Source organism: Dysidea avara, chromosome 11 (genome assembly GCF_963678975.1).
Source record: "Dysidea avara chromosome 11, odDysAvar1.4, whole genome shotgun sequence".
NCBI classification, from domain to species: Eukaryota; Metazoa; Porifera; class Demospongiae; order Dictyoceratida; family Dysideidae; genus Dysidea; species Dysidea avara.
The window spans coordinates 17,376,268-17,402,398 of NC_089282.1; the positions used below are offsets into that span (position 1 = coordinate 17,376,268).

A 26,131-nucleotide genomic window follows, 5' to 3' on the forward strand; every position below is an offset into this window, starting at 1 on the left:
GGTCCATAGATAATATATATATTATCTATGCTCAAACATACTTTTTATCGACTTTACCTCGGACTTTACAAACCTTCAGTTATTCGCGCTTCATGGCTTGCGCGACCTCACATCTTTTGCTCGCTGAAATACCCTAGGTGTTTACAATGGGAACTCTCTATACTAACTCACTGCTTCTACGCCATTGTCTAAAACACTTAGACACTCACAATAGGCGTCTTCGAGGATTTAAAAACCATCGGTGACGTCAGCAGCCGAGGTAATTATTGACGTCACCGATGGTTTTTAAATCCTCGAAGACACCTATTGCAAGTGTCTAACTATTACTAAGTAAGTAACATCGTGCTCTCTTCTTGTATAAAAGATATGTCTACAAGTATAACAATGCATTATAAACAATTTTATACCACAGGCTGGATGTTGTGCAGCATCCAAGTAGCTATATAAATCATTACAAGAAATGGAGGTCACTATTGAATGCTCTATTAGTGGGTTTTAAAATTATTTCAGCCTGCATCAAAGCATAGCTAAGTGTCTTTGATCTCTGCTATTACAGTCCTCTTATATTGTAATGTAAGCTGACATATAGGTAAAATTATTCATTGCAATAATGAATCACATTAACAAAATGCCTTGTGAAGAAATTCAATGTGCCTTCGCAAGGTCTCTTATGAATATATTTGGCACTTATATGGCTTTCATTAGTTAGATAAGCTGCTAGCTGACCACCTGTAAGGGAATTACAAGTATATGGTTTCCTGCTGAATTACTCTAAAGACAACAGGAGAAATATTTTTAAATATCATCAAAACTCTCCAATAAAGCAGTCTCAAATTTCTTGTAATGTATTATAGCTGTTAGTATATGAGCTTGTTGTATTGTAAATTCAAACAAATAACTACATACCCCAACTTCTGGAGATTTATCTGAATTAGTTGACCTTGCTGGTCGTTTAGGAGTAGGTGGCATATAGTAAGGAATTTCGTTTGGTTCAGGTGACTCTGAGCCACTTAAAGAAGGCTCACAAGACGTTGGCAGGAAGAAGTTGGTCTATTGCTTCTGACACGTTTGCCTTATTACAGAATCTTGTAACTTTTTGTATCTCACTAGTACATCATAACATCTCCGACACAATCTTCCTAAGGTTTGTGCATCAGAGGGTCTTGCTGTATTCAGCAGTTCTACAGCCTGGGGTCGAAGACCTCTTCGAATCAATTCATCATCAAATAGCTCACGCCATACAACCGAAATATTTTGGCAGGCATCAGTATACAGCAGCCTCCTTCCTGGCGAGTTTCTTATGTCTTTTCAGCAACCTGCACAAATGTAAGGGTGCGTAGAGGACGAGGAACTACTGATAGAAGCCATTACTAGCGCATTACAGGAAGTTGTACACGTGTTTCGCGCGCATTTTCAAATTATAATTGCATTCCATCTGCACAGGTTGTGAATGCGGCTGTCACCAGACTAGTAGCTACCGGAAATCCCCAGTACGCCACAAGAATTCGGTCAGGCCATTGTGTTATGTGCATGCAGAAGCAATTCTTTTATCACCGAGTTTATCACCGTTTGTAAACGAGGATCGTAGCACAACCCACCAACGGGTGAGTGCTACACATTGTACTTGTAGCTACATTGTGACAAAGCGGCTACTTGAAACAGCTCGTGAAAGGTGCATCTGACAAGGCGCTGCCTCGGGCGCTGCTGACTGTTGTTATTTGACGATTGATCACAGATATAGCAACCCATTTTGGTAAGCTAGTTTTATGACTACATAGTGATTACTAGTCGGTTCACGTTCGGTCTTGATCATTAGCTCTCCTGACAAAACCCGCCAGTAGCTGAAAGGTGAAGATTCAGGGTGAATAGAGGTTCGCACATTTTTTGTTTGTTAGTTAACTGTTGTAGCTATGTCTCATTTTATAAATGTTTTTCCTTGTAATGTCTATGCTAGTCTTGCGTGGCCAGACCGCTCTTTTTTCTTTTTCATTTGGTCGGGAAAACCTATGCTACTGCATTGTAGTAATTGTTATTGTAGTTTTGTTTTTGTATCATGCCAGTGGGTAGTCTGGCGGCGCCCGTCCCTTCGCATAGAGCAAGGGTCTGGTACGCTTAGTATCACTGAGTTGTTCTGGAGGGATTTAATTTGAATGTAATAACGTAATGAAAAGGTCTTAACGGAAGTGCCTCACCCAAAGCTGTGGCAGAGGTTTTTGAACTTTCTTCGTCTTTACACAGGCGAAAGTGGACTGGTCCACTGTTACGGAATACACAGTACCTAGGAAATCAGAGCATAACCCGGGTTTTTGCACATCAAAGAAGGCGAAAAGCCCTTCCCAAAATAAAACTTTGCTCTTTGTTAGCTAAGTCCTTTTGTTTCTTTCAGTACTGTTAGGGCATTTGATTCATTCTTTTGACGTAACATAAACAAAAATGCGCTGATTAAATGTGGAGCATTCTGATTGGTTGCACCAGTTTTTGGTAATCCAATACAACTCCACTATACTAAACGTACCAGACCCTTACTCTATGTGAAGGAGCGGGTGCCGCCAGACTTGCCAGTGGTGTCCACCTTGTACTGGCACTTAGCCTTTGTGTACCCTGTCATTAGATAATAATAATAGGTGTTTACTCTTAATGATTTTGCACTGTGTTTGCGAGCCAGTACTAAAAGAATCTTGTTCTTGCCCGCAGTATCAGAACCACACTTTTTCGGGGCTTCAAGAAACTGAAAATTGAACAAGGGCTTGGGTGAATGTGACAACTATACAAGTCAATCATTTTTATAGTAGTAGGTATCATTGGTTGAGGTAACAGAGAGTAGTTAACTGGCCTCTTCATTTATTTTTCAAGTGTTGCACTCCTCAAACCAAATGGATGCCGGTCAAACCATAACGTTGAAGTGTTTTAAAGCTCCTGATAGAGGTAATCTATGCACTCTTGAGGTTTGGTATTATATATTTTGTTGACAGTGACTGCTGTTCCAAAGCAAAGGGAACTCCAGCGACATGTCACGCCACAGTATGCTACAGAATGGAAGCAGATAGGAGTAGAATTGGGTCTGACTGATGCTAAACTGAGGGCCATAAGACAAGACAACCCACACAGAATCACAGACTGTTGCAATGAGATGTTCTCAGAGTGGTTAAGGATGGACCCCACTGCTACATGGGAAAAATTATTCGTTGCCATTGAGTCACCTGCAGTATCTGGTGATCTATTTGTACATGTGTCGTTCATTTTTGTTGTAACAAACAAATTGATGTTGTGTTGCCCTAATTCATATAAACCAGACACTTAGTTACTACAGAGAATTAATACAGCACTAAAATAATGCACACCATGTAATTGAAATGCTGTGCAAGTAATAATGTAAAGCCTTACCAGGTTAATGGAACAGAATGCTTGTGGTCAAACCCGGAAAGCTGTAGACCATTTCAAACTGTAGACCACCTTCAATTCTGATCAGTGATTTCTAATCATATGTTGTTTATATTTACCCATCAATGACCATGTACTGCCACCATATGGTGGCATGGCATCAAATTTTTTGTGTGTTTGTTATGTAATAGCGCAAAGCGTAACCTTTGGCCAGTTAAATTGTTCTTCAGGTTGAAAAGTATTATTTGATAATAAAGAAAGTGTTATACATCAATGGAGAGGGGTAAAGTTGACAGTCGGCTGCTTTATCCCTGGCATGGCATGGTATACACGGGTACATATACAAATGTGTAACAGCAAAGAGGAGGCAAATCACAAAGAAACGGAATGGTTTGCACTGTAAGTAAACTATATAGAATATTTCTTTGGAGTACAAGACACCCTTGTAAATTTAAGTTAGTTGGGATTCCATTGTTTGATCAGACTGGCTTTTACCAAAGTTTAGACTTTGCTGTTTGATAACTTCGTTTCAGTTACTGTTCATGTAAACAAAAGAAACATAGTCAATTCTTAGCTCTTTTTTTTCTTTTTTTAACATCCTTAGTTTATAGCAACTGTTATGTATGATTGCTAAGTACGTAGTTCTGTGAATTGGGTGGTTCGTATCCCCCAATTCAGCAATTCAACTAGTAGAAAATGTGGTCATGCATCAATGGGTTATTTAAATATAATTTTCTTGATAGCAAATGTTTTGCTTTCTGTTGCTGTAAATTTGCATCTTGTTAATTTTGCTCTGCTTTGGATTAACGTCTTCTGCCAAATAGCAAGAAGATAAATTAAAAGTCAAATTACAACTGATTCCAAGAATAAGCACATCTAGAAATGGCTTCTGTTTGTCAAAACTTTTAATTAAATTACTGGCGAATAGAGCATGCTGATGTCTCCTGATTAGTATGCATTGTTGTCTCGTGATTAGTGCTATACAGAGCATGCCCTTGCCAGCCAATTAGTCTCACTATCTTCAAAATTATGTGCTTGGTACAGGCATTGGGAAATGCTTCTCTAAACACCTACAGGAAGATATTCTGTCCAAGGTATTTACCTAATGCTGAAGCCACGAATATGTATTTTCTCAAACTGTAACAATTCTATGTATAAAATGGAATCTGCAGTGCTAGAAATAACGGTCGGCCATCGGCCATTTTCCGAGCAAATTATGATTTTGACCGTCCTTTTGCTGTTATGCTCGGCCATATGGCCAGCCAAACTGTAACAGTATTATTAATCATTCTAGTCTGATGAAACCTGAATTAATAACTCACGCGAAAGTAATAAACAAGATAATTAAATAATTATAGGTTGTCTACAGGCAACAACTCCTTTATAGCAGCTGGTCTCGTCCTGTTTGTGAACTTTGTCGCTCGCCTACCCTACATGATCACGTTCTGGGAGGTGGCGCTTATCGATTAGAGACATTAAGCGCCTATTAGACCGTGACCATGTGGTTTTCACATGATTCGCCATGCGATGGCTGATTCCGACGATTCTACCAATTCAGTGAGTATTGTGTCGACTTCTTCCACTACGAGGAAACGACCTCGTAGTTGTTCGGACTCTGTGACAACAACTGAGCCAAAGAAACGTAGCGTCAGTTATTCGACATATGTCAAATGGCGAAGTGAGCTAGACAAAGAGTGCCAAACCCTCTCTTGGCTGGATTGCAATTTGATAGGAAAGGAAGGAAAGAGGACAGTCAATAGATTGAAGTGCAAGGTGTGCTTAAAATACAAGTCTAGAATCGAATCCATGCGAAACTACAGTGAGAAATGGATAGTTGGTGCGGACTCTGTTAGGACCAGCAACGTCAGAGATCACGCGCGTAGCGATCAACATCAGTATGCTATGTCACTTCATTGCAAAGAATCCGGATCAACTGCTAAAGCCGGTGAGCCTTCAAGCAGAAATGTTTGTACAATGTTGCAAAAGTTATCAGAAGGTAATAGGGACCACCTGAGAAAGAAGTTTGATATAGCATATTTTGTTGCCAACCACAAGCTTGCTTTTAACAAATACACAGCCATTTGTAACTTAGAATCTCGCCATGGAGTCAACATCGGTACTTCATATGTAAACGAAAATGCAGGAAAGACCTTCTGTAAGTTTATTGCTGAAACAAGAATGGCCGAATTGTGCAAGACTGTGACAAACGCCAAGTTCTTCTCGATTCTAATGGATGGAACAACGGATGTAGGCAAAATTGATGATGAACTGTTTCTTGTTCAGTGGTGTGATGTTGATGGAACAGATGAGAAGATATACTCTAGAATGGAGTATTTTACAGTTTCCAGACCAAAGAGTGGCAATGCTAAAGGCCTATTCGAATGTTTGCAAAGTGTGCTACAGGAATTTGGTGTTGCTGCCTTGAATGTAGAGAACTGCAAAATGTTAGTTGGGATTGGGACAGATGGCGCGTCTGTAAATATTGCTGTAGCTGGACTGAAAGGATTGGTTGAAGGAGAGCTACAGTGGGTGTTCTGGATGTGGTGCCTAGCGCATAGACAAGAATTGGCACTGAAGGATGCTTTGAAGGGGACTGTATTTGATCTCATCGATGAAATGCTTGTTCGCCTATACTACGTTTACGAGAAGTCTCCAAAAAAATGCCGTGAGTTGGAGGAAGTTGTTGCTGATTTGTGGCAGTGTGTTGAATTTGATGATGCTGGTGTGAGACCTTTACGCGCAAGTGGCTCAAGGTGGGTGTCCCATAAAGTAAATGCGATGAAACGTATTCTATCAAAGTTTGGAGCTTACACTAACCACCTTACTGCATTTTCAATGGACAGTTCTGTCCAAGCTGTGGATCGTGCTAAACTTCAGGGATACCTGAGGAAATGGGTTGATGCAAAATATTTGCTAGGGTGTGCCTTTTTTGTTGATTTACTGTCTCCCTGTGCAATATTTTCTAAAGTAATGCAAGAAGATGACCTAGATGTTCTGGGTGCATTTAGTAGTTTGATTCGTACTGCCAAGGAAGTGAACAAGCTCAGCTCCAAGCCACTGGAACAATGGAAAACATATTGTACAACCTTAACAAAGTTGAGTGATGATGGCAGCTACCAGTGTCAAGAGTTGAGAAATCTTTTGCAAGCAAAATCATTTTACGAATCCAAACATGAAGAATTTTGCACAGCTGTGACCGCCTGTATGAAGGGAAGGTTAACGTGGTCTGATCTCAGGGTCATAAGGGATGTTATCTCCGTACTAGCTACCCATGGTTGGCAGAGGTCATTAGATGAGGAGGATGGTGAAAGTGATGAGAATACAGAGAGGATGGTCCCTTTGGCACCAATAGAGAGACTAGGGCAAAGGTTCAAAGTTCCCTTGGAATCAGCTGGAGTAGATATCAGTAAGCTACGGGATGAATTTTATGACATGTTGCTGTATGCCACGCAATTCATATCATTGGCTACCCTAGATTATCGGGCTGTGTGGTGGAAATTGTTCCACTCACCAAATTCTTCAAGTTGGCCCAATGTGTTAGCCCTTGGCCGATTGTTGTTCTCGTTGCCTGTCTCCAATGGGAAACTTGAAAGAATCTTTTCTGTGCTTAAGCTGCTAAAAGTTGATAGACGATCATCAATTGGAAACGAGACCTTGAAAGATCTGCTAATGATTAATACAGATGGCGCATCCATGGATAACTTTAATCCAGACCCATCTATTGATTTGTGGTGGAGAGCCAAAACAAGACGGCCAGACCAAACGAAAAGAAAAAAATACAAGACACAGGCTGCTGCAGGTCAAAGTGAATTAGACAGTGATAGTAGCAACTCAGAAGACAATATTTTGTTGGACGACTGGGACAACTGGTTAGGTTCCAGCTAAGTTGTACTTGACTTTATGTTTTACTTTGACTTTTCGGTTGTACTTTAACTTTATCTGTTGTACTTGAATTTATGTTGTACTTTGACTTTTCGGTTGTACTTGACTTTATGTTGTACTTTAACTTTATCTGTTGTACTTGACTTTATGTTGTACTTTGACTTTTCGGTTGTACTTGACTTTATGTTGTACTTTGACTTTATCTGTTGTACTAGTCATCTGACATAAATGCTCAATCTTTATATTATTTATACATTTTCATATATTTACAGAAATCACCATAAACATTGTTATAATTTATTTACATGCATATATTCATTGAATGTATACAAACTTAAAGAGTATTCATTAGTTATTTCAGTACTGTGCTCCTTCCCCCTACACTGTAGCTTCTCCATGTTGATCATCTGATCTGTATGTGAATAAATTTTATATAGGAATTTCAATTATAGGGATAGATATAGACCGATATGCATGCTCAACTAGTATGTACTTCAGTAACCTTATGTAAATTAGTAACCTTACTACACAGCTATAAAAAATCTTATATTGTACACTAATACTACAGTGGTAGTATAAATGAGTCAAAAGAATTCAACCTCAGAGCACCTAAATTTCAAAAATTTCCTGGGGGAGCAGCCTTTCATACCCCTCTAGAAAGCAAAGCTTCACACACTGCCGTGAATCTTACCAACCAATCATATACAAGTATTTACATTACAGCAACTAAAATGACCTAGCATAATTGTCAATGACCGACCAAAATCCATTTTGCTAGGACATATGACCAGCCAAATCCAAATTCTTATTTCTAGCACTGCTCTGGCACGTTGTTCTACAAAGTAAGAAATGTTTTTAACCCAAACAGTTAGGAGTTACTCCATTGTAGAGAAATAGGACAGAGTTGTATCCTTGTGAAAAAAATCAGGGTAGTTTTGTCTGTAGGCGGTTGTATGGATACAAAATTTCCTCTACAAGAACAGAAATTATTAGTATAATTGCAGTGGTGTGCAACTCTGGAACATGTATGGATGGCGGATTGCGGCCGAAAATAATTTCAAATGGAGACATGCCTGTAGAATGGTGTTTAGAGGTTCAGTATACAAACATTAGAAGTTGTAGCTAGGTGGCTGCTCTTCTTGGCAAATGCACGCAAGAGATTTAGAAGTGAGCGATTAATTTTTTCCATCAGCCATCCCCATAGGGTGGTAAGGTTGTGTATGACTTAGTCACTTTGACAATACATCACTTCCAAAATTCTGGCCTTGGTCTGAGTGTAATTTGTAGGGAGTCCCCACAACTGTGAATACTTGGTCCTTAAGGATGCAAACAATTCATTCTGCTGAGATTGCTTGAAAAAATGGCCACTTAGAAAAGTAATCCCGGCCAGCTATAGTGTACTGATTGCCATGAGCTGACATGAAGGATATCGATCGCAACCAATTTGGAGGCAATAACATGCTGCAACGGAGCAGGGTGATTTGGTAGGTGCGCTGGCAAGTGGTACAACAATTACAATAGCGTGCTATATCACTGCTCATACCTACCCAGTAAGCCATCTCGGAGAGTGATGACAATGTATGGGTTGTGCCTTGATGGCCTGAATGGTCATGTGCAATGGCCAGAAAGGCTTTCTTTAAGGTCTGAGGTACAATTATCAAATACTTTTCCTCAGCCATTGTTGGTGACTTCATTCTACAGCACAATACTGAGTTCTGTATACAGAGATGAGACCACAATTGATAGTAGCAGCATAAGGGGAACAAACGCCAGTTGTTGGAAGTTGCACGGGCAGCAGATGACTAGGTGTGTGAGCACTATAAAGAGTACTAATTGGAGATTCCAGCAGAGCTTATGGGGAGCTCTGGAGCTACCAAAGACACAGTGTGTCTTGACAAAGAATCAGCATCCACATTCTATTCCAGGACGATGCTTAACTGAATTCATAAGGCACACAATTCTAGTGCCCATTGCAGACTCTATAATATTATCACATTAGTGGTTTGTGGTCAATCTGGAGGGTGAATGGGACACCCAACAGATAGTGTCAGAATCTACGGGTTTCCTAAACAATTGCCAAGCATTCTTTCTCAATGGTTGTATAATTCCTTTCAGCAGATGTCAGTGACCTATAGCTACTTGCATATTCTACCACAGTGCCTCGTGATATTAACAGAACTGCACCCAGGCCTTCATAAGAGGCATCTTTGGTTAGCACAAAGTTGTCAGTCTGCTTGGGGTAATCTAGAATGGGTGGAGAGACATGAACACGTTTAAGGTTGTCAAAAGCCTTCCGATGTCCAATCGAAGTAACTTTGTTCTGGTTAAAGGAGCTGAAATGTCTGCAAAAGAAGGGACAAACCATCTATAAAAATTAGCAAGGCCTAGAAAGGACTGCAATTCTTTACCAAAAGTAAGAACTGGCCAGTCAGCTACTGGTGTGGCTCTCTGCTGTGGGTGAAACGCCTTGCTTCAAGTCTGGGTGTACATCATCAGGCAGGTCAATTTCTGAAGCATTGTGGTGTGTGATGGTTGAGGGAATGGTTTGCGGTAGTTCATCATCAACAGGTAGCATATTACAAGGCTTGAACATCATTCTTGTCAGCTGTAAGTTTTAACTGGAGTCCTTGAGGGTCAAATGTACTCACAGTGCCTTCTTAAAGTCAATTACGAAGCCATATTTTGTGAGGAAGTCACATCCCAGGATAACAAGTGTTGGTTATCTACAACAAAATTTAATGTGAGCGTAGTTTTGAAGTCTCCAAGTGTAACATCAGTCTGGACTACATCAGTGGGGGTAATACCCGGCTATCTGTGTTAAGTAGTCTAATTTTGTGTGCTCGTTGAATGTTAATTGGGATGTCCGCAAGAAGCACCTGAATCTAGCAATGTCACTGTTATCTGTGTTATGTGGCTTGTGTGACATAAAGAGATTGGTTGAGTGTGGGTATGAATTCTGTTGTATGGGCACTCAATATGGACAGCGGGTGCTTCCTACTCAATAGGTTGGAGCACCCCTATTGGCATTTCCCTGAGTCCAGCACTCTCTTGCCAAGTGGCCTCTTCATCCACATTCAACTTGGGAAGGATAGGATCTACAATTCCTTGCCGAATGACCAGGCTTTCTACAGTGGAAGGATTGGCGCACAAGATCGTGCTGCTGGGTAGTTAGTGAGCAAATTGTTGAGACATTGCTTGCAGAGTTTCCTCCATTTTGGTTATTTGGCTGTCTTCTGTCGGCTTTATTTGGTTTACTGTCTCTGATCACTCAGCTCTCCCATAAATCAAACAAAGCTCTCTGGCTTTAGCCATTGCTTCTGCAAAGGATACCTTCTGTTGGAAGGATATCCTTTCAGGAAGCGAGTTCATAAAATGAAACCGAAGTTTAGAATCCCTAACTGCAGCAGGCTGTCCTGACTAAGCTCGGCCAAACAATTTCTCAATATCGCAAGCCAACTCGTCTATGCTTTCGTTATCTCGTAGTTGTCTTCTCAATAACTTCTCATGTGATACCAACCTGTCCTCATCAGTTTCTGGGTACAATCATGCTAGGATTTCCACCTTAAAATGTTTGTACATATCTGTCTGGTCATCTCCCGATACATCATAGATGGCCCAGCCTTTAGAAGTATTGGCAACTTTTTCTGGTAATTCCACCTGTTGGCTGCCACACAAACTTTGTAGCATTTGAACCAGGATCTTGCATCTTCGTCATGAAGAGGTTCTGGTAAAGCGAGACCAACACCCGTCACCATCCTGTCCCTGGTTTCAGCACTAATGTAATTTAAGCAACTGATCACAACAATTAATTAGAATACACGTGTACAGTTCAATCATGAGATATCATAGGGGGCAACAATTGGATATAAAAATCATTGTGATCAAGACACACGGTAGTGTGTCGTGCGGCCCAAGAAGCCGGCGCGCAACCCCGTGAGTATATTGACAGGAAGAAAGAAAACGCAATTTTCGCACCTCCGTAGCTCTGTGCTGCCTTGATGAAACAAGACAAATTTTGCTGTGTAGATTCCCTCCACCTTCAGCACTCCACATTCCAAATTTGAGCAAAATCGCTTCAGGCATTCCTGAGATATGCGACTTCAAATATTGGCTTAGTTTCTTCGTTTTCTTTTTCTTCTTATTTTTCTTCCTCTTTTCGCACACTTACAAAAACTGCTATAAAACGCGAACGCGTTATCCGATTTCCTTGAAATTTGGCACACAGAAGGGGGGTATAAAGGCGCATCTCGGTACCAACTTTGGCTGGAATACCATACACAGGCAAAGAGTTATGAGCGATTATGCACGAAAAATAACACCAATATGTTGTCACGCCTACAGGGTAAACCGCGTATGGGAAGAAGCTGAAAATCGGTGGGTGAATAGGTTAACTATTGAACCTCAAACCTTTTGTGGTTTGAAAGAAATCGAGCTAAAAACCAGGAAGATACAGCGAAAAAATCAACAGTGTGTAACAAATACGCAATCGAGATTAGCTAGTTTTTATTATTATTATTATTATTATTATTATTATGCTTGCCACGCCTACCAGATAAACCACTTGGGGTAATGCTTTGAAAATCGCTGTACAGATGGAGTTATCATCTTAGAAAGGCTCTTCAATGGTGTAGAAGAATCAGACTTAAAGTCACGGAGTTATAACACGAAATCCAACTTGGTGTAGCAAGTGCGAGATCGAGATACTCTAATAGAGCAGTCATCCTAATAGAGCAGTCACCCTGAACAGAATTCAAGAGATCAGTTAGAAATAAGTAACCTGTATAGAGATCAGCTACAAACAAATCACCCTGTAGAGAGTTCAGCTACAAACAATTCACCCTGTTCAGACATCAGTTAGAAGAAGTTTTCTTGTAGAGAGTTCAGTTACAAACAAATCACCCTGTTGAAAGATCAGCTAGAAGATGTCACCTTGTAGATAGTTCAGTTACAAAGAAACCACCATGTAGAGAATTCAGCTACAAACTAGTGACCCTGTAGATACATCAGCTAGAAGAAGTTACCTTGTAGAGAGTTCAGCTACAAAGAAACCACTCTGTAAAGAGTTTAGCTGCAAACAAATCACCTATACAGAATTTAGCTACAAACAAATCACCCTGTAGAGAGATCAGGTAGAAGAAGTTACCTTGTAGACAGTTCAGCTACAAACAAATCATCCTGTAGAGAGATCAGCTAGAAGAAGTTACCTTGTAGATAGTTCAGCTACAAACAATTCACCCTGTACAGAGCTCAGTTAAAAGAGGTTTCCTTGTAGAAAGTTCAGCTACAAACAAATCACCCTGTAGAGAGATAAGTAAGAAGAAGTTACCTTGTAGATCGTTCAGCTACAAACAATTCACCCTATAAAGAGATCAGCTAGAAGAAGTTACCTTGTAGAGAGTTCAGCTACAAAGAAACCATCATGTAGAGAATTCAGCTGCAAACAAATCATGTATAGAGAGTTCAGCTACAAACAAATCTCCCTGTAGAGAGATCAGCTAGAAGACGTTTCCTTGTAGAGAGTTCTGCTACAAACAAATCACCCTGTAGAAAGATCAGCTAGAAGAAATCACCTTGTAGAGAGTTCAGCTTCAAAGAAACAATCATGTGAGAGTTCAGGTACAAACAAATTGTCCTGTAGAGAGATCAGCTAGAAGAAGTTACCTTGTAGAGAGTTCAGCTACAAAGAAACCATCATGTAGATAGTTCAGGTACAAACAAATCACCCTGTAAAAAGATCAGCTATAGAAGAAATCACCTTGTAGAGAATTCAGCTACAAAGAATCTATCATGTAGAGAGTTCAACTACAAACAAATCACCCTGTAGAAAGATCAACTATAGAAGAAATCACCTTGTAAAGAGTTCAGCTACAAAGAAACCATCATGTAGAGAGTTCAGCTACAAACAAATCGGCCTGTAGAGAGATCAGCTAGAAGAAATTACCTTGTAGAGAGTTCAGCTACAAAGAAACCATCATGTAGAGAGTTCAGCTGCAAACAAATCACCTGTAGAGAGTTAAGCTACAAACAAATCTCCCTGTAGAGAGATCAGCTAGAAGAAGTCACCTTGCAGGGAGTTCAGTTACAAAGAAATAAACCATGTAGAGAGTTCAGCTGCAAACAAATCACCTGTAGAGAGTTCAGCTAGAAACAAGTCACCCTGTAGTGAGATCAGCTAGAAACAAGTCACCTTGTAGAGAGTTCAGCTAGAAGAAGTCACATTGTAGAGCTACAAAGAAACTACCATGTAGAGTTCAGCTGCAAACAAATCACCCTGTAGAGAACTCAGCTATAAACAAATCGCCCTGTAGAAAGATTAGCTAGAAGAAGTTACCTTATAGGGAGTTCAGCTATGAACAGATCACCCTGTAGAGAGTTCAGCTACAAACAAATCACCCTGTAGAGAGTTAAGTTACAAAGAAACCACCATGTATAGAGAGTTCAGCTGCAAAAAAAATCAATCACTCTGTTGAGAGTTCAGCTAGAAGAAGTCACCTTGTAGAGAGTTAAGCTGCAAATAAATCACCCTGTAGAGAATTCAGCTACAAACAAATCACCCTGTAGAAAGATCAGCTAGAAGAAGTTACCTTGTAGAGAGTTCAGCTACAAAGAAACCACCATGTAGAGAGTTCAGCTGCAAACAAATCACCTATAGAGAGTTCAGCTAGAAACAAGTCACCCTGTAGAGAGATCAGCTAAAAACAAGTCACCCTGTAGAGAGTTCAGCTAGAAGAAGTCACATTGTATAGAGTTCAGCTACAAAGAAACTACCACGTAGAGAGTTCAGCTGCAAACAAATCATCCTGTAGAGAGTTCAGCTAGAAGAAGTCACCTTTTAGAGAGTTCAGCTACAAAGCAACCACCATGTAAAGAGTTCAGCTGCAAAAAACTCAATCACCTTGTAGAAAGATCGGCTAGAAGAAGTTACCTTGTAGAGAGTTCAGCTACAAAGAAACCACCATGTAGAGAGTTCAGCTGCAAACAAATCACCTGTAGAGAGTTCAGCTAGAAACAAGTCACCCTGTAGAGAGTTCAGCTAGAAGAAGTCACATTGTAGAGAGTTCAGCTACAATGAAACTCCCATGTAGAGAGTTCAGCTGCAAACAAATCACCCTGTAGAGAACTCAGCTACAAACAAATATGCAGTGTAAAAAGATCAGCTAGAAGAAGTTACCTTGTAGAGAGTTCAGCTACAACGAAACCACCATGTAGAGAGTTCAGCTACAAACAAATCACCTGTAGAGAGTTCAGTTAGAAACAAGTCACCCTGTAGAGAGATCAGCTAGAAACAAGTCACCTTGTAGAGAGTTCAGCTAGAAGAAGTCACATTGTAGAGTGTTCAGCTACAAAGAAACCACCATTTAGAGAGTTCAGCTGCAAACAAATCACCCGGTAGAAAGTTCAGCTATGAACAGATCACCCTGTTGAGAGTTCAGTTAGAAACAAGGAATCCTGTAGAGAGATCACCTAGAAGTATCGCCTTGTAGAGAGTTCAGCTACAAACAAATCACCTGTAGAGAGTTCAGCTACAAACAAATCACCCTGTAGAGAGATCAGCTAGAAGAAGTTACCTTGTAGGGATTTCAGCTACAAACAAATCACCCTGTAGAGAGTTCAGCTACAAAGAAACCATTCTGTAAAGAGCTCAGCTGCAAACAAATCACTTGTACAGAATTCAGCTACAAACAAATCACCCTGTAGAGAGATCAGCAAGAAGAAATTACCTTGTAGATAGTTCAGTTACAAACAAATCACCCTGTAGAAAGATCAGTTAGAAGAAGTTACCTTGGAGAAAGTTCAGCTACAAAGAAACCATTTTGTAAAGAGCTCAGCTGCAAACAAATCACCTGTACAGAATTCAACTACGAACAAATCTCCCTGTAGAGAGATCAGCTAGAAGAAATTACCTTGTAGAGAGTTCAGCTACAAAGAAACCACCATGTAGAGAGTTCAGCTGCAAAGAAATCACCCTGTAGAAAATTCTGCCAGAAACAAATTGCCCTGTAGATTGAAAGATCAGTTAGAAGAAGTTACCTTTTAGAGAGTTCAGCTACAAAGAAACCATTCTGTAAAGAGCTCAGCTGCAAACAAATCACCTATACAAAATTCAGCTACAAACACATCACCCTGTAGAGAGATCAGCTAGAAGAAGTTACCTTGTAGATCGTTCAGCTACAAACAATTCACCCTGTAGAGAGAGCAATTAGAAGAAGTCACCTTGTAGAGTGTTCAGTTACAAAGAAACCACCATGGAGATTTCTGTAATCAATATATGTGACCGGATTTGCGAAAAGGGGTCTTCCACACACATCCAATTCCGTAAACGTTGGAGACCATAACTCAGTGTTCAAGTAACATATTAACCTGAAACTTTCACCATGTATTCAGCTATAGTGGTGCTCACCACTGCCCAAATATCAAGGCAATAGCTCTTTCCAATCTGAAGTTATCAATTGTCAAAGTTGGCAAATTGGATGTGTGTGGAAGACCCCTTTTCGCAAATGCGGTCAAATATGTATTATACAGTATATATAATTTGTACATTTACTGATAAAATATTTAAAGTACATCTACTTCATCTTTTCTTCTTCCTGTAGTAAAGAAAAAAAACGTAGGTTAAAAAAGTCCCAAAGCTGGTATACAAATACAAAAAGAAATGAAATCTAATCCAAAACAGCCAAGCTGTAAAAAAAGTGTGCGGCCCTCAGAAAGGCTATGGTGAAAAAAGATGTGAAATCCAAGGTGGCGGCCAAGAAATGGCTGTGATGGTAGGTTAATGGTAAAAATTTTAATAATGACAATTCAGGTAAATTTTGTGAAGCGGCACAAAAATTCACCTGAATTGTCTTTATCAAAATTTTTACCATTAACCTACCATCACAGCCATTTCTTGGCCGCCACCTTGGATTTCACATCTTTTTTCACCATAGCCTTTCTGAGGGCCGCACACTTTTTTTACAGCTTGGCTGTTTTGGATTAGATAATCATTACATTAGCAATCAAAAAAATTCAAGTGCACTACTTAAAATTTTCAAAGAAATATGTGAGGGAGGACAGGCATTGATGTAAGGGATTGTATGGCTTCACACAATTACTTTGATGCCACTTAACTGTCTGGATGTTGTGTTTGCCATGCAGACATGTGCCCCACAGCAATTTGCATGGCACATTCTCGTGGCAATATTTTATTTTTTATAATAAGGCTTTACAGCACAAGTGCTGTGGGTCTGTATAGAACACCTGGTCCTACAGCCTGTTTAAAGATGTATGTTTGAAAAGGTGCAAAAAGGGTACTGCCACACTTATTACCATATTTAACATATACTTGAGTGTTCAGTTCAGCCTATTTCATTTCACAGTGAAAAGCTATGAGTCAAGATTAAAGTCCTACTACTGCGAAAGCTGTAGTTATCACCCTTGATGGCATGATCAATCATGTGCCCCCATCTCTGACCCCTGGCTCTTCCGTTCCTGCTAGTTGCTGCCACAGTCTTATAAATCATGCCATGACATGTGCAAGGGAGTAGGAATGATTTTCAGAGTGGGGGGCCAAAGGTATCCATAACTAGTTAACCACAAACTGATCAACACTTATGCAGCCACAGGGTCCTATTGTTAGGGTTCCTGTAGCTCAGTTAATATATGTGCGTTTATATAAAGATGTTCTGAAGTACTAACAACCTATATTATATGCATAGCTATCTGCTCACTCCCTATTCTGCTAATGGCTGCTATACCTACTGCATGTGTTCAATGCATGTAAATATCACATGAGAAATCATGGTCACGTGAAGGTCTTCCCTTTATGTTTACTGTGCCTTCCACTACAAGGAATATAACAGTAACAGTTGTTATCTGCAAAGTGATACATCATACCTTGAAGGAACTGGGTTGTCCCCTGTAGCAGGTGCTCTCAAACCAAGTGTGAGGATCGCATGAATGCCACACTAGTGCTGTGTTCACGGTTGGCTACTTTCATTTTAAATATCCTTGTGTGCCTCTCTTTTAGTCTATGTGATAAATCAACTCTTCACCAAAGTCTTCATATTAACTCCATTTGCAGGGCATAGCTGAAGAACAGCTTTGGCTGATGCTGCCTCCCTGTTAGAATATCAATTGGAAAAAATAAAATAGTTGGTAGTCAGCAACTCCTGTATACACGCGCACTACAATGAGAATGCCCTCTTAGATCTGTTATCATCCTCAATACGACCTTAACCTCTCCCATCATGTGGCACTCTGTCCGCTATTTAAACTTCTCGCTGCGCAGGCTTCAGGAAAATATTTGAACAGTAGATGTCACGTGCAAGGACTAATCATAAATAAAATTATAGGCGCTTTTGGGTGTAACATAGTGAATGGCTTGACAGTTGTGCAAGACCGGTAATGCCACAAGAGGCAGTGCTGTTGTGTGGTGTTGTATGGCTTCTCGTATGGAGGTATGCATTTCTGTGTATATAGTTTTGGCTGGTTGTTTCAATCTGAGCTAATTGGTCCCAAAAGTGTGTGTGTGTGGGGGGGGGCAAAACATGCTTTTGAAAATAGTGTGGGGGCCATCCCCCCCCTGATTCCGATGCCTCCACATAGGCCAGATTGTGGCTTTTTGTGCACCTGCGTGATTTTAAGTGTATCCATGTGTGGCTTAGCTTTTATCCATGTGTGGAATGGCACACAACAATGTGTGGCACTACACAAAAATTCCACGCATGAGTTAAATTAGAAGTGGATTGTACTGTTATTACAGTACTGTACATTATACCTGGTAGCCTACAAGGCTTGCTACTATGGGAAGGTTCATTCACAAAGTCTGTACAGAGTTGCTCACTATACCCATAACAGCTAAAAGAAACCACCCAAAGCCAAATCTTTCTTCAGTACAGGCTCTTCATTTCTGACATGCTACTTTTACATTGAATGGTTTTGCTCACGTGGGTGCATACTGGCAAACATAATAGATAGGAACACACACACACAAACACAAATGCACACTTTGCACCTACTAATCATGTACCCGGTGTTCTAGCCTGAGTTTCTGGGAATTTTTACCTGCAACTCAAACAACGCATTCAAAGAAAGACAGATGGATCACTGTAACAAAGACTAAATGCTTGGCTAGTGCCTGTCAAGATATCTTTTACTAAAAAATATAAAGAATACTTGTTTGGTTTAGTTTTGGTACCAACTACTGTACATAATACAGTACACCACTCCAACACACATACCATTAGGAATTGTATATTTTTGAAAGTGGTATGCTAGCTTTGTTAAGGGGTGCACACAACGTTGATTTCTTAATCTTAAATAAAGAGGTAGAAAGTCATACAGGTGGCTGATATTTAGAAGTATTCAACTTACCTGATATTACTGTGCAAAGCACTCTAGCATTGAAGCATGCCAATATTAGAGGGTTTTGAGGACTTTCACAGGCAACACTGCAGCATTGTTTGAAGGTCCTGAAGAAGCGAGAATTTTCCACCTTAAAAATTTGGATGGTGGTGATCTGCAAATTAATTCCCCCTCAAAAAACCCTGCTGCAACTTTATTGTTTTTATACTCTGTAAGAGTAGTTAGTAGGTGACTGTGCTCTATTGTAGTATCTTGATCTTGCACATTCCCATAGTATTCCACCCTTATGGTCACGCCTGAAACAATTAGAATTTTTGAAACTAGCATGGAGCTGTTAATAGCAGAAAACAGTTTTTAAATATTTCTAAAAATTTTCTTGTAATTCAAGGTACATATGGTTTATTGTACCCTAGGAATTTAACTTATAATGCAGTGTTTCAGATCTAAATATTTAATGTGTCAAGATGCACCCATAAGGGTGATTTTCCAAAATTCGGTCACAGGAACGTTAAGGATCAAGAAAAAGTAGTGAAACAAGAGAATAGCTAAAAAGTGGTGAAGATTGCCTATACCTGCAGATATACTAGTGAACATTAAATCCCTAAACTTCAGTCTATAACCATGACTTCATTAGGGATTAAATGTCCACTAGTGTATCAGCTGCAGGTATAGGCAACCTTCCTTGTTTAACCACTTTTTAGCTATTTCCTTGTTTCACAACTTTTTTTCTGCGATCCCTCATCCAACTTAAATTCCTATAATAAATAATTCTGACAAATGAACCAGAGCATACTGCATTAAAAGAACGAATGGCACCAGGAATGCCATAAAAGTAATATTGTGTCAGAAGGTGCATCCAAACAATCAAATTTGTGACAGAAAAGGAGGTGGCCATTATGCTTTGTTTCAGCTATGCTTTGCCCGTTACACAGCAATAAAAACAAAGAACAGTATACAAAAAGCATTTCTGCAATCAATCCAGTTGCTATAGAAAATAATCCTAATAGCCAACACAGTCACAGGGAAGCCACAACTTGTTATCGTGAATTGACACCTTGCGTTGTCAACAAACAGAACACAAAGAAGGACAAAGACAAGTCCATGATGTGTGTATTGTACGTACTACAGTTGGCAAAAGGACACATCTCAGGAAAAAGACATCAAACAGTGAAGAAATCAATTATCCATTGTCAAGTTATACTTGGCTGGAGGTATCAGTCAGTCAACCAGTCAGTCAGGCACCACAAAATTCTGTTATTAAATAGAAAGTTTTTAAAATTTCACAGAAGCTTTTTCGAAGGATTTGGTGTTTGGTCTGAAGACATTTTTGAACTAACCAATATGCTGCCAATCTGTCATGAATGGAAACTGAAGCTGGTTTTAGGGTGATATTTTTGGCTAGAAAATCCCAGTTCTTCATGATTCCTATTATACAGTACTATATCATACTGTATGATTATTGCATACTGTAGATTCCCTAAACATTCGGCAGAAATAAATTAAATCCGTTCATGTCTGGCCGAACAATTAGGAAAAAAATGTACCAACCCAGTCTTAATGTCGAATTTGTAGGGATCTATCCCTAATACAGTCTGCACGCTTCATGGCTATGTTATTTGCAATCTGCTTACTGATTACTTTCTGGATTTCTTTCTACAGGGACCAACAGGAATGCCTTGTGGCAGAACTGACGATACTGGCCGCAACACTCACTTCGCTGCAGCACTAACTTATATACCGTGATTGCGTACATTATCCAGGAGAGATGATCAATGTCATTACTACATCGCTTTTGTATACAGTCACTCAACACTAATAATAATACAAACCACAATCAATACTATTAAACTAGCTATCTCGTGAAATCTCGCTAGCTCCCAGTTGCTGCATGAAGTGTTCCATGACTTAACAGAGCGTTATATCTGAGGATGTATCATGTTTGTGGGCTCCAGGAGAGATGTTATTCTGGGAACAGAAATGAAGATCGTTTTGTGGTAGCCGTGATGTCACACGATGATATCGTTGGGCATGTTCGTTCCGTGAACAATTTCACACTTGGTGCTTCATCCAGCATCGAGGTAGCATATTATGTGAGGTCACTGGGAATCCTCAGTACTAAAGAAACCTTCATCATCTAGTACTCCAAGTACCAAAAAATTAGCACACTTATAATAGAGACTTTCTTTCCGCTTGTCGAAATTTAGAGCACATTGCGTTCAAAGCACGGGGAGTGCCAAATATTTAGAGATGCCAAAATTTTAGGGAATCTACGGTAATATATTTGGCAGATTGTTGCGTTTTGCCACTTGTCACTACACATTGCATGTAACTAATTATGGCTGAAACTATACTTTTGCAGAAAAACTTTGGCAACTTAAAGGACAATTCACCAAATTTAGTTTGCCAATGTTTTATACTGCCAAAGTTTTCTACTACTTTTTTGGTTTTTATGACCGATGAACCTGACAGTATATGTTTAAATTGCAATGTCAAAGCTTCCAAATTAAGGTGGCGGTCAAGCCGGTAATAGGTATCCGTGCTATTAGAAAGTAGAAACCTTATAACCTATGAAGCTAACTGATGACTGGATTTTGGAAAAATGATCCAAATCGCACATTAGAAGTTTCGAGATAAACGTTTTAAAGAATTCAAGCCAGCATGACTCTCCAAGGATAGCAAGCACGCGTATGAAACTTACACTAAAGATGCATCAATCTGTTACCTTTCAGACCACTTCCAGTACTTGTAGCTGCTTGTAGAGTTTCCTGCCAAATAAGATAGAAAATCTGAGCTGTTGGATGAGCGAAGTAGTATCACAAGTGCTCACAAAGGGGTGGGGGGTGGTGGGGTGGGCAAGGGTTAGACTTCAAAATGGAGGCAGACCGCGATTGGAGTCCAGAGACGAGGTTACAGGGCTGTGCTGGCACCTTAGTGGTTGATATGTAGCAAAATCCAGAGAAAAACGCCTGGCCTACATTATCAAGCTGTCCACTAGTAAACCACTGATTCTTGCCAAGCCAGGTCCTTCACAAGGCCTAAAACCACCATTCGAGCTCTACACACCCCCCAGAAAAGACGTCTGTTGAAGCCAGCCTCGAGTAGTTTGAGTGGTACTGAGTGTCAAAACTGCTAGTACGATAGTGTAGCTATCCACTGGTGGTGTTAGTGTGATTTTACCTGATGTGCGATTTGGATCGGTTTTGTAAAATCTGGTCACATATAGTGAATATGCATGATTACAACTGTAGATTAGTTATGCTTTAATTCAGTAGAGTCATGGTGGTGCTGTTAACCCTTATAGAGGTGTTTCACAGAATACATTGTAACAACCCTTCAGTACAAATGCTTGTAAGATAGAATCTCCCGCAGTAACACACTATTATACAATCTGCATTAATGATTTAACTCATGCAATTTACCATGTATGTTCAACGACTACACCTATTGAGAAGTCTTTCCACGATGGTTAATTGTAGCAGGCCAAAATTTTGAATGTATTCCTTAACAAATGTTGCCTTGTATCATCATGCTGTGGGTAGGTGTTTTAGCAGTAGAGCTGCTTTTTCAAAGCTTACCACAAGTTCTATGCATATTGTTGTACCATTTATGGCAATAGTACAGGTGTGATTGTAGCTTCACATTTGTTTAAAATTTGAATTCAAATTCTTATAGTACACTGTTAAAATTTTCTTCATGCAACAGGAGCATCAGTCAATGCTTCCTTATCCATAGCTTTGATAGTTTTTCTCTGAACTCTGTGTGGAGAGATAGATACAGTATTTACAAAATTATTACATTTGTAAATGACTACTTGACTGTCACGTTAGGTAGTTGTAACAAATATTTGTTATTTTAATGTATAATAGCCAATAAGCAATTTGGTATGGCTTATTGTAGGTCAAGGTGAACCTAGGATTAAGATGGAAAAGTTGACTGTCACTGATCTAGTTGAAGGTGAAATGTACTGTAGTGTATGCTCTACATTAGCTGCCGTTTATCCTGTAGGAGCTGAGCCAGTCTCCATTTTGTCTGATAGGGTGGCCAAGTTTAATGCACATCTGCAAAACATCGTTGATGAGGACAGATGGCCACCAGAACAACCGGAGGAATATACACCACTAGTTCTCATCCAGCATCAGGAGCATCGTACTAAAGAGCAAGTTAAAGAAGTGGCCAAGCTTGCACAAACAGGTGACATTGACTTGGTAACTACTGGTGCTAGTGGTCAGTTGGCTCTCAAACATCATTGTAAGCTAGACACTGCAGGTAGCCACAAGATATTGCGACATGTCATTAATACCAGCACTGTAACTACAAATGTTGTAGAAATCCTAACAACATTGGAGGAGACTGATGGGAAAAGATTTGTACTAATCGAAGGTGCACCTGGCATAGGCAAATCTTTTCTGTTGAAACACATTGCATGTCAATGGGGAAAGAAATTGTTGTTAACGATGTTTAAAATAGTGTTTCTGGTTTGTCTGCGTGACCCCAATATTCAGCAAGTTCAATCAATCAATGAACTTCTTTCTTACCTCTGTGGAGGACACAGTAATGACAAAATAATTGCAGCAGCTTGCAGCAATCTTCGTGCAAATCATGGTGAAGATATCATTTTTCTTTTTGACGGTTATGATGAATTTCCAAATCACCTACGAAGTAGTAGTTTAATTGCAAAGATTTTAAGTCGAAATGAGCTATGTTGTTGTGGTATAGTAGTGTCATCTCGTCCGCATGCCACTGTGACTTTACGTGCACGAGCTAGCCTCAAGGTAGACATCATGGGCTTTACTGAAAAAGAGAGACAGCGGTTTATAAAACAAGCACTTAAGGATCAGCCAGACAGAGTTGATGAGCTTGTTAAATACCTTCAACATCATGTGACCGTTAATAGTCTGTGTTTTGTTCCATTTAACATGGTTATCCTTTTGTTCTTATACAAAAATGAAATAGTTTCCCTTCCAAACAATTCCACAGATTTATACGAAGATTTTATTTTCCTGACCATCTGTCGACACCTTTCCAAGGCTGGTCTTCCCATACCCACTGATAGCAGGACCTTTCCAGAACCCTACAATACGGTAGTCAAGCAACTAGCCAGACTCTCATTTCATGCCCTTAACAGTAACAAACTGGTATTTACGTCTGAAGAGATTCAGGAAGCGTGTCCAGGCATTGTAACTCAACCTGATGGTACTAATGGCTTTGGACTATTACAGGCTGTGCAACACTATACTACTCGAACAGGAACAACAACAACAACTTTTAACTTTGTGCACCTAACCATTCAGGAATATTTAGCGGCTCATTATATTTTCACTGACCTTTCACAAGATAAAAAGCTTCATCTCTTTCGTGAGAAATTTTGGTGCGATCTTCATGCAAACATGTTCTTCATGTACGTCACTATTAGTAAGGGTCAACAATATTCTTTTAAGGAATTTCTGTCTGGTGGTATTGCTAATACTTCCATTTCTGATGAATTCCTTCGTGATGAGTTGAAATCTCTCTATCTCTATAAGTGCTTCAAAGAGGCAGAAGATGATAGCATGTGTAATGCCATTGAAGATGCAGCAATTTTCAAAAAGAAAGAAATCAATCTTAGCCACACTAATCTATTAACCACTGATCTTGAGTGTGTGTCATTCTTCCTTGTTTCCTCTTCCGTCCAACAATGGGTAAAGCTTGACTTTTGGGAATGCAATATCCAAGACTTTGACATCCACATTATTCACAAATACCTTAATCATACTGATATTACTATTAACAGATTGAAGTTGAGAGATAATAGCCTCACCAAATCATCCTCCTCCTCCATCAGTGATATCGTCCTTAGCTGTAAAGTAGAAGTTTTGCATATCAATGGTAACCGCACAATTGGGGAGAACGGAGATCTCTATGCCATGTTGACAGATACTTCCTCTATGCTAACAGAGCTACACATGGACCATACGTCATTATCCCCTGATGCAGCTAAAACACTATTCTCTGCAGTTAAGGATACTAAAAAGTTGAAGAAGCTTGTTGTACACAGCAACAACATAACTGGTGATGTGGTGAATGACTTATGTACTGCTCTGACTAATAACAAATCACTGGTGAAGCTGGTGATGTATAACAACCCCATTGATGAGGCAGCCATAGTAACTGTTCTGCAAGCTATGAGGGATAATAAAACGTTAAAAGAACTATGTGTTCCCAATTATTCTCCAGAAATTATGAACAGAATAGTAGAAGAAATCAACACTAAGCGAAAAATTCAAGGAATACAAGATATGCTAAAAGTTTGGTAACATTAAGTGGTCTGTAGTACAGTGTACACCATTCTATTGTTTTATTTTTGCAATTATTATATACCCATGCTGTTGTTTATTGCATCTAAAATAATAAAATTGTTGTTATTATAATAATAGTAGGGGCCCACAAGAAGGCTAAGGTATGTAAATATGTTGTAAGCCCAAAAAATGGAGTGGTGGAATATTAAGGTATCTATATAAAGTGAATGCCATGTCTTACTATCTGGTTCGAAACAATAAAGCAATGAAGGGTAAACTAGTAGTGAAGAATTAGTACACTGAAATTTACTGTTACAGTATAGAATTATAATATAGCAGGGGCAGATCCAGGGTTTGTAAAGGAGGGTACACCAGGGTAGTAGCTATAGGTATATGGGGCTGTGCTAAAGCTATGTCGTATGTTTCAGGACTGAAAATTAAATGTATAGAGTAGTTTATGCGCACACATATCTTAAATAATACTGCTTCCTAAGTGGATGAAGAGTTGTGGATAAGTGACAGTCATGAGTAGTTCAGTTACCTAACTGTATAATAGTCTAAACATAGAGCGTGTAAAGGATCTATGGTCTAAAGAATGGCATACACAAGACCATGTGCATTTTATTTACAAAATAATATTCTTAGCAGGCTAAATGTTCCCATGCATGGGATAGTGTTGTAGATGCTAGTTTTCATACTCAGCAACTCAATAGTGTTTTTGTGTGATGACTGTTCTATTAGAGTATTTGACTGACTGCTCTATTAGAGCACTATCTTGCTTTAGATTTTTTGGGGGGAAGGGGCACATGCTTCCTGTGCCCCGCTTGGATCTGCCACTGTATAATTTTTAATACATAGCATTTGTTACATACTGTAAAGCTTGATTTATGTACAAAATGCAAGTTTTTTTGGAAAACTGTCTTCAGCAGAATTATCTGTGATGGAAAAATCTACAATTTTATGGCATTGACATTTTTCTGTACCACTATGTGATGCCTAAGATGCTAGTCATGCTACATGTGTATAATAGCTAAATTGAAATGCTTGACCAGTTACTGAAAACATTAGAACCTTCAACACTTCAGATGATATCTGTTAGAAATGTAACAATTCCCTTAGCAAAATTGTGAAAGACAGATATCAAATTCACCAAAATTGAATCTCAAACCTAAGTCCCTCTTTATCCAAGGCACATTTGGGTTTCAGGAAACCCTTTTCAAATTTTACATAATTATGTGGCTATAAAGTAT

General features: G+C 39.5%; 1 protein-coding gene across 5 annotated transcripts; it reads left to right on the forward strand.

Annotated features, from left to right (window-relative positions):
• Window positions 1-1,501: 1,501 nt before the first annotated feature.
• On the forward strand, window positions 1,502-24,979 carry LOC136237986 (protein NLRC5-like). Of its 5 annotated transcripts, XM_066028278.1 has the most exons (7): window positions 1,502-1,604; window positions 1,663-1,753; window positions 1,817-1,871; window positions 2,854-2,925; window positions 2,973-3,212; window positions 22,504-22,560; window positions 22,612-24,979. In XM_066028278.1, exons 4-7 carry the CDS (start codon window positions 2,874-2,876, stop codon window positions 24,897-24,899), a joined length of 2,637 nt encoding a protein of 878 aa, XP_065884350.1. In that variant the 5' UTR covers window positions 1,502-1,604; window positions 1,663-1,753; window positions 1,817-1,871; window positions 2,854-2,873; the 3' UTR covers window positions 24,900-24,979. The 5 variants fall into 5 exon arrangements, with proteins under 5 accessions (XP_065884350.1, XP_065884353.1, XP_065884349.1 ...); XM_066028277.1 differs by having other exon boundaries at window positions 1,510-1,753; XM_066028279.1 differs by lacking the exon at window positions 2,854-2,925 and having other exon boundaries at window positions 1,510-1,753.
• Window positions 24,980-26,131: the final 1,152 nt, after the last annotated feature.

Excerpts from the sequence above, each read along its gene's own strand:
- LOC136237986 (XM_066028278.1), top strand. The coding sequence starts at position 2,874 with ATGGATGCCGGTCAAACCATAACGTTGAAGTGTTTTAAAGCTCCTGAT. Across the intron at positions 2,926-2,972 it reads TTTTAAAGCTCCTGATAGAG|TGACTGCTGTTCCAAAGCAA; the intron begins GTAATCTATGCA and ends TTTTGTTGACAG. Across the intron at positions 22,561-22,611 it reads TGTCACTGATCTAGTTGAAG|GAGCTGAGCCAGTCTCCATT; the intron begins GTGAAATGTACT and ends TTTATCCTGTAG.